This window comes from Staurois parvus, unplaced genomic scaffold (assembly GCF_062004578.1).
Source record: "Staurois parvus isolate SC_StPar_1 unplaced genomic scaffold, SC_StPar_1.0 ptg000168l, whole genome shotgun sequence".
Classification (NCBI taxonomy): domain Eukaryota; kingdom Metazoa; phylum Chordata; class Amphibia; order Anura; family Ranidae; genus Staurois; species Staurois parvus.
Genome location: NW_028317964.1, coordinates 5,563,554 through 5,582,325, shown reverse-complemented (window position 1 = coordinate 5,582,325; position 18,772 = coordinate 5,563,554). Strand labels below are relative to the sequence as shown.

The 18,772-nt window shown below is 39.3% G+C and overlaps 1 protein-coding gene across 1 annotated transcript in view; it reads left to right on the top strand.

Annotated features, from left to right (window-relative positions):
- The window catches only part of ADAMTSL3 (ADAMTS like 3), a 670,777-nt gene that overhangs the window by 626,003 nt on the left and 26,002 nt on the right, over positions 1 to 18,772 (top strand). Inside the window, exons 24-25 of the mRNA XM_089676419.1 lie at positions 12,837 to 13,019; positions 14,900 to 15,016. Of these exons, the coding sequence (XP_089532545.1) occupies positions 12,837 to 13,019; positions 14,900 to 15,016 (300 nt within the window). The remainder of the gene's footprint in view (positions 1 to 12,836; positions 13,020 to 14,899; positions 15,017 to 18,772) is intronic.

Sequence of the window (18,772 nt, the reverse complement as noted above, 5' to 3'; positions counted from 1 at the left end):
AAAATGCAACCAACAGCACAAAATCTATAGTTAAGATAAATAAACCAGCATACTTTGGTATAATGGCTGTCTAGGTTTTCTACCAACTGCATACAAAAGTTAGTGAACTTTCTGCAGGTGCTTGTGAGGATCCTGTATATTTACCATTAGCCATATTGATGTACTAGACCGACTATGGACTGAGTATCCCTTAATTTATTTTATAATATGAGATTGCAGTTTTTGTCCAGGATGGACTTTTGGTGTTTGAGTATTGACAAAACCTTTAAAGAAAGGCAACAGCCAAAAAAAAAAAGCATCTTTTGCTGCAATAATTGCCTTCAATCAAAAGCTGCCCCTGCAGCACTTATTTTCCACCACAAGATGGTGGAAGGATGGTGGATAGTGAAAGAAAATCAAAGCCATAGTTATGGCTGATTTCACACAGGAGTTATGTAGTCCCAGCACCTAACTCTTAGGTGTCCGTTTATGAACCAGCAGTAATAGATCGCTGTTCAGTTCTCCGGCATTCTCGGAGAACACAGTTCTCCTGTGAATGTCGTTTATGAAGCATATGTAGATCATTTCTCCAAACGAAGGGAGAACGGTCTACAAACGCTGGAAAACGGCTGATTTTACTATAATCTCGCGAGATTACAGTAAAAGATCAGTTTACTAAACAGAGGTAAATTATCTCTGCTTAGTTTGCGGTCCCTCTGATTCTCCAGCTCTGGGCTGGAGAATCTGGAGGGAGAACACAGATCTCCAGTGAAGGGCTGAACATGTTCTCCTGAGTGTTATAAACTGTGAATGACCAGAGAATAGCTGAGATCCTCTGAATCACAGCTATTCTCTGTGTCATAAAAGGACACCATAATCCATTACAGATTTTCAGAATAGAAAAAGAAAGGTTACCACTCTTAGCTCACAGGGGGAGAATTACTAAAGTTGGTTCACCCAGAATCTCGTGCACCTGTGCATGATAGCCAATCAGTTTCTAACCTCAACTTGTTCAAATAGACTTTAGCAATAAAACCCCGTAAGCTGACTGGTTTCCATGCAGAAGTGCACGAGATTCTGTGTCAACCAGATTTAGTAATAAATCCCACAATGTCATGCGCACAATAACAATACTATATCAGGATTAAAGAGAGAAATAGATACTTGTGGGACTTTTAAGGTGGATGATCTCTCAAAGAAATGTCTTAACACACAGAAATAGTAAAATGCAATCCTTTATTCACACTTGGCTATTAAACAAAGAAAGGGCTATCACTAAAAAGACCAGATTAGCTTTGTCCTCTCTAAAACCAAGACGAAAAGAACATGACCCACAACAGATATAAATCCCACTGAACACATCGCAGCATCATAATATACCAAAAACAACACCCCTGGGGGGGAGGGAGGGGGGTTTGACAATACTTCTAGTATTCCCGAGGATGGAGAGTACAGAAGTACGATTATCACAAAAATGCGCTGTGGATGTATTCTTGATCTCAAAATGCTTTGTCTAAATGCTTCTTATGGAGGGTGTGTTCTAAAACAAAATTTAAAAAAACAAAATAAAACATCTACAAATTGACTCTTAAGACTCCACAGGATTTGTAGTAGTGATAGTGATTTTGATAAGAAGGATAGAGCAGTTCAGAATCATTTTCGGCAGAGAGGGTATTCTGTATTAAACAGAGCCCTGCATGCTGCCAAAGCTAGAAGCTATGAGGAACTGTTAATGGATAAGTTTGAGTTGCTGCAAATGTCGATTTGGTGATCTTTTCTGCTTCATATAGTGCAGAGTTTAGGAAGATAAAGACCATTGCAGAAAAATACTTACCTATACTTTTTAATGATCCAAACTATTCACAGTTCCTGGCAAAGGACATTAAAGTGGTGTCACAGAGGGTGCTTACATACCCCATACCAGCATCCTGATCACCGCCATACCCCATACCAGCATGCTGATCACCCCATATGCCATACCAGCATCCTGATCACCGCCATACCCCATACCAGCATCCTGATCACCCCATATGCCATACCAGCATCCTGATCACCGCCATACCCCATACCAGCATGCTGATCACCCCATATGCCATACCAGCATCCTGATCACCGCCATACCCCATACCAGCATCCTGATCACCCCATATGCCATACCAGCATCCTAATCACCGCCATACCGCATACCAGCATCCTAATCACAGTATAAAATGGAAAAGATAGTGAGCGCTCCTTTAAAAATAGCTGCTAAAACACCAAAAAGGTACCAAGATAAAACCTTCAGATAAATCAGTAAAATAAGGGTGCAGCGCTAAATATAAATATAATAAATATATGATAAACAAATAACCAATAAGAGGATAACCAGTAAAATATATGAATAAGTCCGCTAGTATAGTTCAAATATTAAATCCCAGGGTAGTGAAATCAGCAGCAGATAGACTTGTGACACCAGCCAATAGTTAAAGTGCACACTCACCAGAAGCGCATAGGTAATGCGCATGTAATATAATAACCACCAAGGTAACTGTGGGTAGGCAGGATAGATAGGTGAACTTCCTTCCATGGTGTAGTCGTCAAGCCTTGAGAAATTATAGGAATCTGCTGGGTCCAGAGGTCCCCTTAAGGATGGATTAGGTGCTCAGCCTGAGTACAGGGCTCCTTTCCTCTGGTTGTAGTAAATCTCTGGGGGTGGCTTGCAAGCTTAGTAGCTCCATAAAGGAGCCAAAAAACAGGTGCCCATAGTGTAGTATGCTTAAATAGTTTATTATTAATGCAGTTAAAATGACAGGGTAATGTGTCATACACACAATGACAGAGTATGCAACACTAATCCTGAACAAAGATGGCCACCGGGCTTCCTCCTAGCTCCGGCAGCAATGACGTCACGCTCTGTCTGGTTCCTCCTGAGGCCTTTCGTGCAATGGCACATCATCAGAGGGAGAACCGACAGGCGTGACCGACGTCCAGGCTATATATAGATGAAATGGCACGTGCGTATTACGCCACTGCCATTTTGTCGGAGTTTCGCACAGTGCGCATGCCGTGGATAGAAGACCCGATGCCAAACTGCCTATGAGGACAGCTGTGTAAGCAGTAAACGATCGTTTACACTTAAACAACAATCGTTTACAAGCCGGGAAACAATGATGATGACAAGTGAAAGCCAAATCTGACTATGTTCATCATTCCCAATATATCAAGCTGGGTACAAAACTTGATGATAAACAATTAGTACCCAGATACATGTCTATAGCCAATAAACATATGAAGTAATTTATGGTCATATAATATGAAAGTTAAAACATATTAAAAATTGTGGCAATAATTATTAGTCTGTAAAAAGATCAACACGCCAAAATGTAAAAGTGCAAATGCATCCAAGATAAAGTAAATATTAATAAAATCTATATGAATAATAAAAATCATGTACATAATCAATAAAGGAACAATATAAAATGAAATACTTCATAAAAAAGTGTGCATAATATATATACACCAAAACAGAATAGATGCCTGAAACAGTTAAAAATATAGTTAAAAATGATGCTAATTAATATTATCATATAAATGAAGATTATGACATTATAAAAATATTATTGTTTCATGATATATCAATCATAACTTATAAAATCTCCAGGAGTTATTAGCATCATATCAAACATATAAGAAGATAATAGAAATATAGAATAGGATAGACCTAAAAATTGGTTTTGATCAGAGGTATTTACAAGAATTATTAACTGATAAAATCCTCACAAGGGATTATTAGCATCATGTAAAATGTATAAAAAGGTAATGTAAATATAGAATAGAATAGACCTAAAAGCCAAATTTTGGTCAGAAATAAAATTAGGATTCGCAATCTTAGCTGTTAGCAATAAAACAATTCACATCTAATTCAATATTCAGTCCCGATGGATGTAAGGTATTGAGTTAGAATACCCGCTTTGTCTCGGCCTGTGAGACAGCACACGTTTTGTTAGTACCCCTCCAATGTGGTGTGATAATATCGATCCCCGTGAATTTGAGGGAAGAGGGATCCTTATTGTGATGTATGCTATAATTAGATAAAAAGTGTCCTCTGAAACCTTTTTTGATGTTTGACACATGTTCACGTAAACGGTCACGTAGCCTTCTGGTGGTTCGGTCTTTTGCGAAAGATGATTTCTGGTCTCTCTGGAAGAATGTTAGATAAAACTGGATCTGCCTTCAGGAGACTCCAGCCAGCCAGGTGGGATGATGGCAACTGTCTGTAGGGATATAGCTGTTGCGATCATTATGTTTTAAGAAAGAATCAGTTTTACCATTACTGTTCATTAGTGTCAGGTCAAGAAAATGTATACTTTGTTTGCTATAAGAGTAGGTCAAATTGATATTAAGTGTATTATTGTTTAGCGTGCCGAATAAATTTATAAGTGATTCCTCATTTCCTTTCCATAGGAGAAAGATATCATCTATATATCTTTTGTATGTTAATAATTTGGGCCAGTCTCTGGCGTAGAATTACCTCTCCCTCCTCACACATATACACACATATATACACACTATATTGCCAAAAGTATTGGGATGCCTGCCTTTACACGCACATGAACTTTAATGGCATCCCAGTCTTAGTCTGTAGGGTTCAATATTGAGTTGGCCCACCCTTTGCAGCTATAACAGCTTCAACTCTTCTGGGAAGGCTGTCCACAAGGTTTAGAAGTGTGTCTATGGGAATGTATCCAGAAGTGCATTTGTGAGGTCAGACACTGATGTTGAACAAGAAGGCCTGGCTCACAGTCTCCGTTGTAATTCATCCCAAAGGTAGTCTATCGGGTTGAGGTCAGGACTCAGTCAAGTTCCTCCACCCCAAAGTCTCTCATCCATGTCTTTATGGACCTTACTTTGTCCACTGATGCACAGTTATGTTGGAACAGTTCCTCACATGACTGGGCCATTAATATTCTTGGCTATGTTCTCTTTTGGAGAGACAGGGTAAATAGGAAAGGTGGTGGTGTCTGTCTCTATGTGAGAAGTGCTCTGAGTGAGTGTGAAAGAGGAGCTAGTTGATGGAGAGTGTGATGAGGCTGAAGTATTATGGGTGGAACTGCACATGGTGGTGTGTACTACAAAGGTAATCATTGGAGTTTGTTATAGGCCTCCCAGTGTTAATGAAGAGGTGGAGACTCAGCTCCTTGCACAGATCGAAAGGGCTGCAAGGGCTGGGACAGTGATAATAATGGGGGATTTTAACTACCCATAAATTGACTGGAGTAATGGTACTGCAGGAACAGTTAAAGAGCAAATATTTTTAAACATACTACAGGACAATTTTATGGTACAGTTCATAGAGGCCCCAACTAGGAATGATGCTCTGCTGGACCTGGTAATCTCAAACCATGCAGAGCTTATCACAAATGTCCATATAAAAGAACATCTGGGTAGCAGTGACCATAACATGATTTCATTTATTGTTAGCTGTAAAAAGTAAGCACATGCGGGAAAAATAAAAATGCTCAATTTTAAGAGAGCTAATTCTCCAAGGCTGAGAGCTGCTCTCCAAGACTTAGACTGGGAGGTAATATTGGCATCAATGAACACAACACAGAAATGGGAGTTCTTCAAAAAGACTGCATGTGAACACACTGCAAAATATATTCCCATGGGCAACAAGTTTAAAAGGCTAAACATCAAACCTATGTGGCTTACGGCCAAAGTTAAAAAAAACTATAAATAATAAGAAAAGAGCTTTTATTAAATATAAAAATGAAGGAACACTATCATCGTTTAAACATTACAAAGAATATAACAGAATATGCAAAAAGGAAATAAAGGCCGCAAAAATTGAAAACGAACGACAGATTGCAAAAGATAGCAGGACCAACCCCAAAAAATTCTTCAAATATATTAATAGTAAAAAGGTCCGGTCTGAGCATGTAGGCCCTTTACAAAGTGGGTGACTGGGGACAAAGAAATGGCAAATTTATTAATTACCTTCTTCAGCTCTGTGTATACAAAGGAGCATGGGGGAGCTCTTGTCCATGAAGGGCATGGTATTGACACAGCTCCAGATGATCCACAATGGCTCACAATTAATATGATCCAAAAATATTTAGACAGAATAAAGGTGAATAAAGCACCTGGACTGGATGGCATACACCCACGGGTCCTTAAAGAATTGAGCTCTGTCATTTCATTCACATGCCATTGTTTCTAATTTTTAGGGACTCTTTATTGACTGGCATAGTACCACTGGATTGGTGTAAGGCCAATGTGGTGCCAATATTTAAAAAGGGGTCAAAATCTTTACCAAGTAATTATAGACCTGTTAGTTTCACTTCCATAGTTGGGAAGATACTGGAGAGTTTAATAAAAGACCACATAGATGAGTTCTTGCTGGAAAAAAATATTTTAAGCAACAGACAGTATGGATTCATGACAGAAGTTGTCAACCAAATCTGATTTCTTTTTATGAGGAGGTGAGCAACACTTTGGACAGAGGGGTGGCGGTAGACGTGGTATACTTGGATTTTGCAAAAGCGTTTGACACAGTTCCCCACACATAGCTAATGTGTAAGGTAAAGTCTACAGGCTTGGAAAAATCTGTTTGTAAATGGATAGAAAACTGGCTAAAAGATCGAATGCAAAGAGTAGTGGTTAATGATTCACACTCTGAATGGTCTAGGGTTGTCAGTGGTGTACCCCAAGGTTCGGTGTTGGGACCCTTACTTTGTAATATATTTATAAACGATATAGGGTCTGGAATTATAAATTCCATTTCAGTCTTTGCAGATGACACCAAGCTGTGCAGTGGAATAACGTCCTTACAGGATGTCTCCAATTTACAAGCCGACCTCAATGCACTGTTTAATTGGGCAACTATGTGGCAAATGAGCTTTAATGTTGATAAATGTAAGGTTATGAACTGGGGGGCTAAGAATATGCAGGCATCATACATACTGGGGGGGGGGTACAACTGGGGGAATCAATGGTGGAGAAGGATCTGGGAGTTCTGGTAGATCACAAGCTTAATAATGTCATGCAATGCCAAGCTGCAGTTTCTAAAGCGAGAAAAATCCTCTCTTGTATTAAAAGAGGTATAGACTCCAGAGAGAGAAATATAATTTTCCCCCGGTACAAATCATTAGTAAGACCTCATCTGGAATATACAGTTCAGTTGTGGGCACCAATTCACAAAAAGAACATTGGGGAACTGGAGAAAGTACAGAGAAGGGCAACCAAACTGATAAGAGAAGAGGAGATTAAGAGGGGATATGATCTCCATGTATAATACATCAGTGGTTCATATAGTGAACTTGATGTAGAGTTATTCACCTTGAGGTCATCACAGAGGACAAGGGGGCACTCTTTATGTCTGGAGGAAAAGAAATGTAATCTCCAAACACGGAAAGGTTTCTTCACAGTAAGAGCTGTGAAAATGTGGAATAGACTCCCTCAAGAGTTGGTTCTGGCCAGCTCAGTGGATTGCTTTAAAAAAAAGCCTGGATTCTTTCTTAGATATACAGAATATAACTGGATACTAACATTTATAGGTAAAGTTGATCCAGGGAATATCCAATTGCCTCTGGGGGGATCAGGAAGGAATTTTTTTCCATGCAGGAGCAAATTGGATCATGCTTTGCTGAGTTTTTTTCCTTCCTCTGGATCAACTGTGGGTATAAGATTATAACTTTTTTTTTTATTATTTAATGGTTGAACTGGATGGACTTTTGTTCAGCCAGACTAAATATGTAACTATGTAACAGGAAGGGGCCATCCCCAAACTGTTCCCACAAAGTTGAGAGAATGAAATTGTCCAAAATGTTTTGGTATGCTGATGCCTTAAGAGTTTCCTTCACCGAAACTAAGGGGCCAAGCCTAACTCCTGAAAAACAACCCCACACCATAACTCCCCCTCCAGCAAACTTTACACCTGGCACAATGTAGTCAAGCAAGTATTGTTCTCCTTGGAACCTCCAAACCCAGACACATTCATCAGATTGCCAGACAGAGAAGCATGATTCGTCACTCCAGAGAACACGTCTCCACTGCTCTAGGGTCCAGTGGCGGTGTGCTTTACACCACTGCATCTGATGCTTTGCATTGCACTTTGTGACATAAGGCTTGGATGAAACTGCTCAGCCATGCAAACCCATTCCATGAAGGTCTCTATGCACTGTTGTTGTGTTAATCTGAAGGTCACATGAAGTTTGGAGGTCTTTAGCTATTGACTCTGCAGACAGTTGGTGACTTCTGTGCACTGTGCACTTCAACATGCTCTGACCCCGCTCTGTCATTTAACGTGATCTGCCACTTGGTGGCTGAGTTGCTGTTATTCCCAGTTGCTTCCACTTTGTTATAATACCACGAACAGTTGACCGTGGAATATTTAGTAGCAAGGAAATTTCATAGACTGATTTATTGCACAGGTGGCAACCTATCACGGTACCATGCTTGAATTCACTGAGCTCCTGAGAGCGACCCATTCTTTCAAAAATGTTTGTAAAAGCAGTCTGCATGCCTAGGTACTTGATTTTATACACCTGTGGCCATGGAGGTGATTGGAACACCTGAATCCAATGATTTGGAGGGGTGGCCCAATACTTTTGGCAATATAGTGTGTGTAAATATATATATATATATATATATATATATCCAAATAACACATGTTTGTTGACCACAAATCACAGATTTGTGCACTTTACAACCTATAGGAAGTATGTATTGTTTTATTTAAAGTTGCACACCCTCGCATTAATGACCTTTTGCCGTTTCTCCGAAGTAATCATTCTAGGAAGCACTTAGGGGTTGATAAATCAGGGGAAAATTCTACAAATATCACAACACAGCTGCATCCCCTCTTACCTTCTGGCCAGAAATCTCTCGATCCCCTTGGTATATTTTTTGTTTTGTTTTCGGGTTTGGTTATAACATTTATCCAGCTTTCTTGTTGAAAGTCATCGTCCATTGGATCCACGTTGCAGAAGCTGGGATATATTTACAACATTTGAGGCTTGATTTGTGTTTCATTTTTACAGCCAAATGCTTTTCAGTCAACACATGTGGTATAAATATCAACAGTGTCTCTACTCCAAGTTGCTCTTGGATAAGATTTACGGCATTCATAAAAGGGACCTTTTGTTTTCTGTGTTAAAAAATATGTATATATCTCAGAAACCACAAACTCATATGAAAAAAAAAGAAATTAAATAATGAATTCTAAAAAAAAAAAAACACACACTTTATTGATGCTTGTCCTATATGGGGGTTTATACTTTTAATTCTTTTCATTGGTTTGAATGGGTTGAATATGGAAGGAAAAGTCACTGTGGAAAGCACAGAAGTATGCATGGGTACGGTGGCAGAAATTACTGAAGCATGTGTAAGTGCAATGGTTGTGGTAGAGTTAGCAAGGACAGAGGCAGGCATGGGTGCAATGGCAAGTTAAGTGGAGGGTTGTGGGAGAGGTGTTAAGTACAAGGGGTCAGACGAACATGAGTGTCAGTTTATAGGTGGGGTGCAGGGGGAGGAGGATGGGGACAGCTGTGGGGGTAAAAGCAGGGGAGTTGTATTGTAAAGATGCAAGTTTCAGGCATGGTGGTGAGAAGGGGAGTGCAGGCACGGTGGTGACCTAGGCTAGTGAAGGGGGGAGTTACCGGTGCAATCGTAGTAAGGGAGGTTGTTGCAGACATGGTGGTGAGTGATGTCTATGTAAGGAGCTGTGAACTGTCACTTCAGATGCGGTCTTCCTAGCCTGCAGCAGAATTCAGATAGGAAGGTATTTGGTGTGAGCTGCCAGGCTGAAGATAGTGCCTGTGTAAGAAACAGCAGAGGCCAGGGTGTAGAGAGGTGGTGTGAGCTGATAGGGCCAAAATTTAGACTGTTGTGTCTCATCGCAAAAAGACTCACATGCTCTGAGTCCTGATTTCTATGCATGTGCAGTAGATCCCCATAGACTTCGATGGGAATGGGAGACTGCCCAGTCTCCTGGTGCCATGGACGTTTACGGGGTTTTGTTTTAAGTTTTGTTAATGTCACTAATGTGCAAAACCCAGCCTCTATCAATATGGCCACCTCCACACTGGGACACAATGCCCAACAAAACATGGTAAGTCAGTAATGGGGAATAGAGCAGCTGCAAGGAGACCACAAGCAATACTGCTGACTAGTCGTTTGCCCTCTACTTGCCTTGGCAGGCCAAAGAAGATGCATTTTTTTTTACATGAAATCACTGGCATATTGTGTTCTCTCGGCAGAGGGGGTGTGGGGAGAACACAGCGACAGACTATATACATAAAAATATGACATGCTGGTTGTACTTAAGTCATATAACAGTCAAATTGGGTACAATCAGCCTGCCCATAGATGGTTCGAATCTCGGCTGGTCCTTGCTGAACCGGCCAAGATTTGAACCATCTATGGCCAGCTTTATTATGGGCACAGCTTCCAGAGTTCATCTCATGGTGTGTGTGTATTCGTCAAATAATGTGTGTATTCTACAAATTCCCTACCTTTCCAATTTCATTAATGTCTTTTTTGGAAATGTTCTTTTCTGTTAATTAACACTATGGATCAAAGTGTGCATAATGGTCATATTGAATTTGATAGTCCTAGCCTTCCAGAGCTTCTCATTTTGCTGCCTGATGCAAAATACACTTAAAGTATTTATCAAAAATAGAAGAATATTTTCCAGTGGTCAATAATTTGTTAAGATTATAGGCAGCTGGTATGTAAAATCCCTGATGTGTTAATAATAAAAGGCAATTGTAGGATAACAGAGCTGTTAATGTAAACTAAACTGGAAGTGACATTTTGATACTTTTTAGGCTAGATCTATGTGATCTCTGGAAATGCACTACATTTATTCAATGGACTTCAATGAAATTGCATCAAAAACACATTAACGCACATGACAACAGACACCTCCTCCTACCAACATCGACACATAGCTTGCCATTGGCCAAAACAAAAAAAAAAATGGAAAATGCATTAAAAAGCCTCAAAAACGTGCATGAAATAATGTAAAAGTGCACCAAAACAAGTCACAAAAATGCATCAACTACACATGAATAGATGTGAACCTACCTGGGAGTCCCCCAAAATGTGTTTTTCAAGCCATACACAGCTATGTGAAACACCCCATGTTTTTGGTATGCTGTAATTGTTCTACTATAACCATGATTGCATTTACTGGATCACTGCTGTGCCAGGGTGTCCAAAATAGGAGAGCAGCACTCCTCACTATAGCATTTGACACTTCTTAATGCATGGCTGCTTATCGATTATTGGGTAGAAGTATGCTCAACCTTATCGCTATGTTACAATGCAGTTGGGCCCATACTAGCCTGCCCCAATTTATGCACTTACTCTCATAAAAGAAAGTATAAATAGTTGATAGAATTAAACATGTATTTTTAAACAATAAGAAAATATGCCATAAATCAAAGGCTAATCAACACAAAGGGCACGGTACAGGAGAGGGCAGGAGGGCACAATACTGGGATGTTCTAGGACACTGCCCAGGACACAGTTGTCCCAGGACAGCTTAGTAAAGAGCGTGACTGTCCCAACAAATCTGAGACAGTTTGTCAAGAATGATGTATGTAGAATTATCATGGGGCCCCCATGCACCTGGGGCCCCTGGGCAGTGCCCAGGGGTGACCATGTGTTAAGACAGCCCTGATTGTAAGCCCCACTGTCAGTGTTAAATGATTTCTCTTAACCTTCTAACTGCCCCTTTTGCTGGACAGCTTGGTCTGTTAAAGGAAACTGAGAAATAAAAGACTTACTGGAAGGATCACTAGGTGAAAAAAAAGGAAAAATGCCAAAAATAGAAATTCAATACAATCACCATATTTAAGGATTGGTAAGCAGAAATATATTACATTTTTGCTTTTGGATTTCAATATGCTTTAAAAGAACATGCAATTTTAATTAGATTGTTAGTTCATCTCCCAACAAACTGACCTCACCAGATAACTTTATCTATAGATTTGAAATGTTGTGGTTGTCTTCCATTGGATATCTGCATTGATCTTGCAAGATAATTAAACCACCACACAGGGGCGGACTGACAACTCATGGGGCCCCCGGGCAATAGGGGATCATGGGGTCCCTGTGTCCTTGCCCACACTCAAAAAAGACTATAAAAAAGGTACCAGAGGCATTTCATGGGGCTCCCTACTAACCCCGGGCCCTCGGGCAGTGCCCGAGTGCTCAAATGGTCAGTCCGCCCCTGCCACCACATAATATGGTATATATAGGGATATATTTACTAAAACTGCATGGTGCAAAATCTGGTCTGCATAGAAACCAATCAACGTCCAGGTTTTTTTGTCAAAGCTTAATTGAACAAGCTGAAGTTAGCAGATGATTGGCACCGATTTTAGCAAATCAACCCCATTGCGTTATGTGAGATAAACCCTGTGCTTAGAAGAGTCATTTTGATTACTTGATGATGTATATTGTGTAAATGTGTTATCTCCTTGGTAGACAATGTAATTTAAGTTTAGGGAGCAATCTTTTAGGGCCTATGCCCATTTGACCTTTGTAATGAACAAAAACATATGTATTTACTGTATAAAAATATATTTCTAGAAGAAATCTCATTCTCACTTATGGGACTGTTGCACATCTGTCCACTGCAGTTTAGTGATAATGGGCATAAAAACTATATGGGTTCAGTCACACCTACACATGTGCGTTACCATACATGTGTCAAAGCACATGGTATAGTGTCAATCTAGACCTATACTAATTTCTGTAAAATGGCTAAAAGGCTGACATACACTGCCTGATGTATTTGAACAACCATAGTAAATACATTTTTTATGATGGTGTAGATTATATTTTGGCTTTTTTTTGTTTCTCAATAGGGTTACCTAATCCCAAACTAACATGGATGAGAAAAGACCACTCCTTGCCAAACAATTCATTTGTGCTTTTAAACGGTTCCCTGCTGCTAACAAACATCAGCTCTGAAAATGAAGGGACGTACATTTGCACTGCAACAAATATGCTTGGAAGAACAGTAGCAATGACTGTTCTGCACTTATCTGGTTAGTATCAAAATTTGTAGCTGCATTCTTTTGTTATGACCTAGCTTGTGGTGAACTTTTATAATCCTATCAGTTTTTACAGCATTCCTGGGATATAATAGCTCTAGGTTGGGCCTTTATTTTCTAAATACCTCATTTTAATGAAAAAAAAAAGACGCTTTGGATTACTTTCTAAATTATAGCCCTTGGTTGCGCATGTGGTCTGAACATGACGTCTTTCTGGTGTCTGTGCTCCAGCTCATTTTATTGGAGCTGTACTGCTATTTACATGAAAAGGTAACTGCATGCTAACCATGTCTTTTTAAAGTCATACTTTTTTGGTAAAGATTTAGATTTTTTTCTGATATTGTTACTTTTTTCTTCCAACTGTTAAGGCTGGAAAAGTAATTTTTCTAGAGATGATTTTTACAGTGGTTACCACAAGATTACATCATAGCTGCCATTATATTCACTGCTAAACAAGAGCACTTTGCTATGATAGCTTTTTATGTCATACATCTCAATGGCAAGTATCTAATAGCACAAATATTAAAAAGAATAATATTTAATAAACTCCTACCTGCCCTACTTAGTGACTTGTTTTGTCTGGAAGCCTGGACTACCGATTTACAAAGATGCCTGAAACAAGAACTGTTTCCAGTGACCATAGCAAAGGTCCTTTCCTATCAGTGCGACACAGAATGAAAAGACAATTAGACTGTTTGCTGTGGTCACCTATGGACAATTCCTTAAAGTGAAGAAAAGCCTAAGGCAAGCCATAGATTTGATTTTCTTTCCAGCAGCCACAGGTTGCAGGAAAGAAAAATTGCCTGATTCTCCAATCAACAAAGTTGATGGACTGCCTCCCACAGAGCTATTTTGTTCTGTCGGCAGGGAGCCTTCCCTGCTGGAAGAACACAATGATTATTGCTAGTGGCTATAGCCACCAGCAGTAATCGCATGTAAAAAATCTTACAGGCTGGTTGTACTCAAGCCGATTGATGGATCAACTTGGGTACAACCAGCCTTCCCATAGATGGAACGAATCTCTGCTGGTCCCTGCTGAACCAGCCGAGATTTGATCTATCTATGGATGGCTTAACTATATCTATTCTTAAAAATGTCCACCCCCTACCTATCTTGCCCAACTTGTATAAAAAAGATCTGTTTACTCATATATCTTTAATCCACTCCGGTCTGGTCATGTAATCCTGCAGCTCCAGCTCACATCTGTCAATCTGCATCTGTTGCAGGGAACAGAAGAGAGCGCCAACAAAGGTTGGGCCACGGGAGCCTATGGGTGATGTCGCGGCTCCTGGAACTCAGAGCCGTTGTCAAGTACTCCTTTACACAGAGCTGCAGGATCACATGACTGGACCAGAGCAGATTAATAATAGGTAAGTATACAGATCTTTTCTATACAGGTTAATCAAGATAGGTAGGAGGAGAGGGGAGGGAACATACTTATAGTTAGGCTTTTCTTCCACATTAACCTGGCCATACACTAGTAGATTTTCAAATGAACATATGTACGGAAATTCTCATAACTATTGATGACTTGACCAGCATTGTCTGAACGCACTTCAGAATTTTATTTGCTTTTAACGTTCAATCTGGGAATAAATGGACTTTCCTGAGCAAGAACCACATTCACTTTTAGAAATGTGTTCATTCAAAAAAAACTTCAATCATGTTCCTTCTAATTTTCTTGTTGCTGTGTTTGAAAATGAATGCTGATTTGACCTCATTAACAATTAGAAAATCAATAAATGTTCCTAAAATCAAAAATTTCAAACTAAATTCTACTAGTGTATGGCCAGCTTTAATCATTTTCAATCATAATACCCATAATTCTTCTGACTATACTGTAGCTAAATTACTTGTCTTGATTTTCCCTATAGGTCATAAATTGCACAATTCTACAGAAGAACTTTCCAGGAAAGGCAAAAGGCGAGTTCTGATGGCATCTGCAGTAGGTACTAGCCTTTCTGGTAAAGCTGGGGACCTCCTACGTATCGGTAAATCTATTTTTTTTTAAGTATAATACATCTTTGGGAGAGTGCAGAAAAAATCTTTTAACTTTGAACATAAGGATGTGAATTTAAGAGACTTCGTATTGGCTTTAGGTCAATTTTATTTTATTTTATTCTTTTTTAAGATCATACATTTTTAAATTGATGATTTTTATGTTTGTTTTCACTATTTTATTTTAAAAAAAAATTTATTTTGCTAAAATTTAAAGTATAACTATAGGTAAAATAAAAAATGGCATATTTAATGTAGCCTATCATTAGCATTAAGACTAGGTTCACCCTATTGTGGGTGGTTGAGAGTGTGGGAATTGTAGCTGTTTCTGCACCTGCAACCATCTGCAGCCAAAGCTGCTCTTCCAGTGGCACCCCCACATATCTAAAACCACAGCGTGGGTGTGGGACCGATGGAATTTCTTGTTGCTGGGTGAAACACAGGCACAGTAGCCCATTCAAATGAATGGGCTGCTGTTCCCGATCAAACATAGCCCACAGAATTGCATATGTGTGAACCTAGCCTAAAGCAGTATTAAAGTCTCCTACATTTTTTGGGGGGGGGCTTCTTTAGGTTTATGCCATTATGTACTAGTATGCACCACATATTAGCACATTATGGCAGATTTACCTGTCAAACGCCATGGTGCATGTGTGGCTCAGGTTACATTACTGCTGACAGGCCAGGGGAGGCATTTAACACTTTAACCTTTTTTTTTGTTTTCAATGCCCCCTGTAGTTTTATTATTGCCACTAAATCCATTATTTTTCCACCTCCCTATATTAGGGGGCAGCATTGTTTGTGCTGCAATTACATAGCAGCATTGTCACCCTGTGGTGAGGGTAATCTTAGATGGAGATATAGTTTAAATAGAATTTACATTAGGGAGAAACACGTTAAAGGCTAACTCCCACTAACACTTTCAAGTAGTTGTATAGTAACCATTTTAACCATTGTATGCACCCCAGCATGAAACAGCTTGTCCCAAATGTGGCTCTTACTTTTTCTGGACAGCATGGTCTGTTACATTAAGATTAAAAATAATTGATCTATTGGTAGGATCAACAAGTAAGAAAACTATGTTGCAGGGGAGACTAAAAAAACCCAAAACTGGTATGTTAATGCTAGTGGCAGATTGCATCACATATGCATTTTTTTTATTTTGCTCATAGTTCCACTTTAATACAGTGTGCATTCGCAACTCAGGTGTCAAAGACATTATGGGTTTTCTTAGGCTATAGCTCAGCAAAAGCTGTTTGCTTTCAGGATGTTTCTTTCTAATTGCAAGTATGTAGTGCCCTGTATGAACAGCACAGGCAAGGAAGGGGTAGGAAATAAGTCACCCTTTAACTCAGCAGTTGTGTGTGTAAACTGGAGCCTGAATTGTTTTTTTCTGAAAAGCAGCAAACACAAAACAACGCCTAGAAATCCAGGCTAAATGATAATAAGTATATAAATTGCAAGCTCATACAATTTCTCAATTTGTGTATTTGTCCTTTTTGGTTTTCTTGCACTTGGAAGGCGTGATAATGTGAAAATGAGTAGTTTCCAGATTGCTGGTACATTCACAGATTAGTGTGTGTGCCATTTTGTTGATGTGTACAGTGCTGTGAAAAAGTATTTGCCCCCTTCCTGATTTTTTGGGGTTTTTTTTACATATTTGTCAAACTTAAATGATTCAGATCATCAAACAAATTTTAATATTACACAAAGGTAACCCGAGTAAATACAAAATGCAGTTTTTAAATGATGATTTCATTTATTAAAAGAAAAGGTTGCCCAAATCTGCCTGCCCCTATGTGAAAAAGTAATTGCCCCCTGAACCTAACAACTGGTCGTGCCACACTTGGCGGCAACAACTGCAATCAATTGTTTGCTATAAGTGGCAATGAGTCTTTCACATCACTGTGGATGAATTTTGGCACACTCTTCTTTGCAGAAGAGCATCTTAATTGGATTTAAGTCCGGACTTCAATTAGGCCACTCCAAACCCTTAATTTTGTTTTCTTTTTAGCAATTCAGAAATGGACCTGCTGGTATGTTTTGGATCATTGTCCTGCTGCATGACCCAAGTGTTCTTTAGCTTGAGGTCACAAACTGATGGCCGAACATTCTCCTTCAGGATTTTCTGGTAGAGCGCAGAATTCATGGGTCCATCATTTATGGAAAGTTGTACAGGCCCTGAAGCTGCAAAGCATCCCCAGACCATAGCTTTACACCAGATGTAATGGGATGCACACCTTCCAAAAAGTTCAACTTTTGTATAATCAGTCCACAGAATTTTTTCCTCAAAATTCTTTTGGATAATCAAGATGATTTTTGGCAAATGTGAGACGAGTGTTTGTGTTCTTTTTGGTCTCCAATCACTTTCACCTTGGAACTCTCCCATGGATGGCATTTTTTCCCAGTGTCTTTCTTATTGTTGAATCATGAACACTGACCTTAACTGAGGCAAGTAAGGCCTGCAGTTCTTTAGATGTTGTTTTGGGTTCTTTTATGATCTCCTGAATGAGTCATCCTTGTGCTCTTGGAGTCATTTTGGTAGGCTGGTCACTCCTGGGAAGATTGACCACTGTTCCAAGTTTTTTCTGTTTGTGGATAATGGTTCTCACTGTGATTAACTGGAGTCTCATAAAATTAGAAATGTTTTTCAGGTACTTTGATTCTCATCTGTTCTTGAATTTCTTTAGATTGCAGCATGATGTGTTGCTTTTTTAGATCTTTTAGCGTGCTTCACTTTGTCGGACAGCTTCTATTTAAGTGATTTCTTGATTCAACAGGTCTTGTAGTAATCAGGCTTTGGTGAGGCAAGTGAAATTTAACTCAGCATTCCAAAAAATGTGGTTAATAACAGTTCATTCATTATTTAACAAGGGGGGAGATTACTTTTTCACATGGGACAGGCAGGTTTGGACAGTTTGTTTCTCTTAATAATTGAAATCATTGTTTAAAAACTACATTTTCTATTTACTCAGGTTATCTTTGTGTAATATTAAAATGTGTTTGATGATCTGAATCATTTAAGTGTGACAAATATGCAAAAAATAAAAAAATAAGGAAGGGATTAAATACTTTTTTATAGTGCTGTATGTTGCGCTAAATATTTGTTCTATGTGTGTGTGTTCACATATGCGATTGTATAAATCATATTCTCTAGCATTTTCATTTACTTCTTTCATCTGAAGTACCTGGTTGATCCTGCCAGTGACCTTTCTTCCTTATTCTAAACTGACCACACCAAGCACAGACGCTGATCTGTGTTGATGTGGTCAATTTTCTTCCTTTGGTGGGCCATTCAGAGGTACAGGACACTGTGTAAACACACAGCATGCCTGTATTGGGTAGTTTGTTCACCATGCCCCGCCAATCACAGCTTGCCTCTGGCACACATCCCCTCCTAATTACAGCTTTCCTCTGAACCATGCTCCCTGCTCAAGCGCAGCCTGCATCCTGCCTCAAGCTGAACAGACTATTGAATACAGGCACACGGTGTGTCTGCACAGTGTCAACTAACCCCACCCCCACTGTTAGAAAGATGAGATGCATGGCCACATGACAGAACTTTTTAACCTTGTAAAAAAGGTAAGAAAGATAATTTCTGAAACTAAACAAAATCAGTTATGGTGCCTGCATAGTTATAACTATATTAGAAAGTATCTATAACATTGTATGTTCACAACTACTTTAATAGAGAAGTATGGCATAACAAAACAAACATTCATACTCACTTAGGTAGATGCAGCACTAGT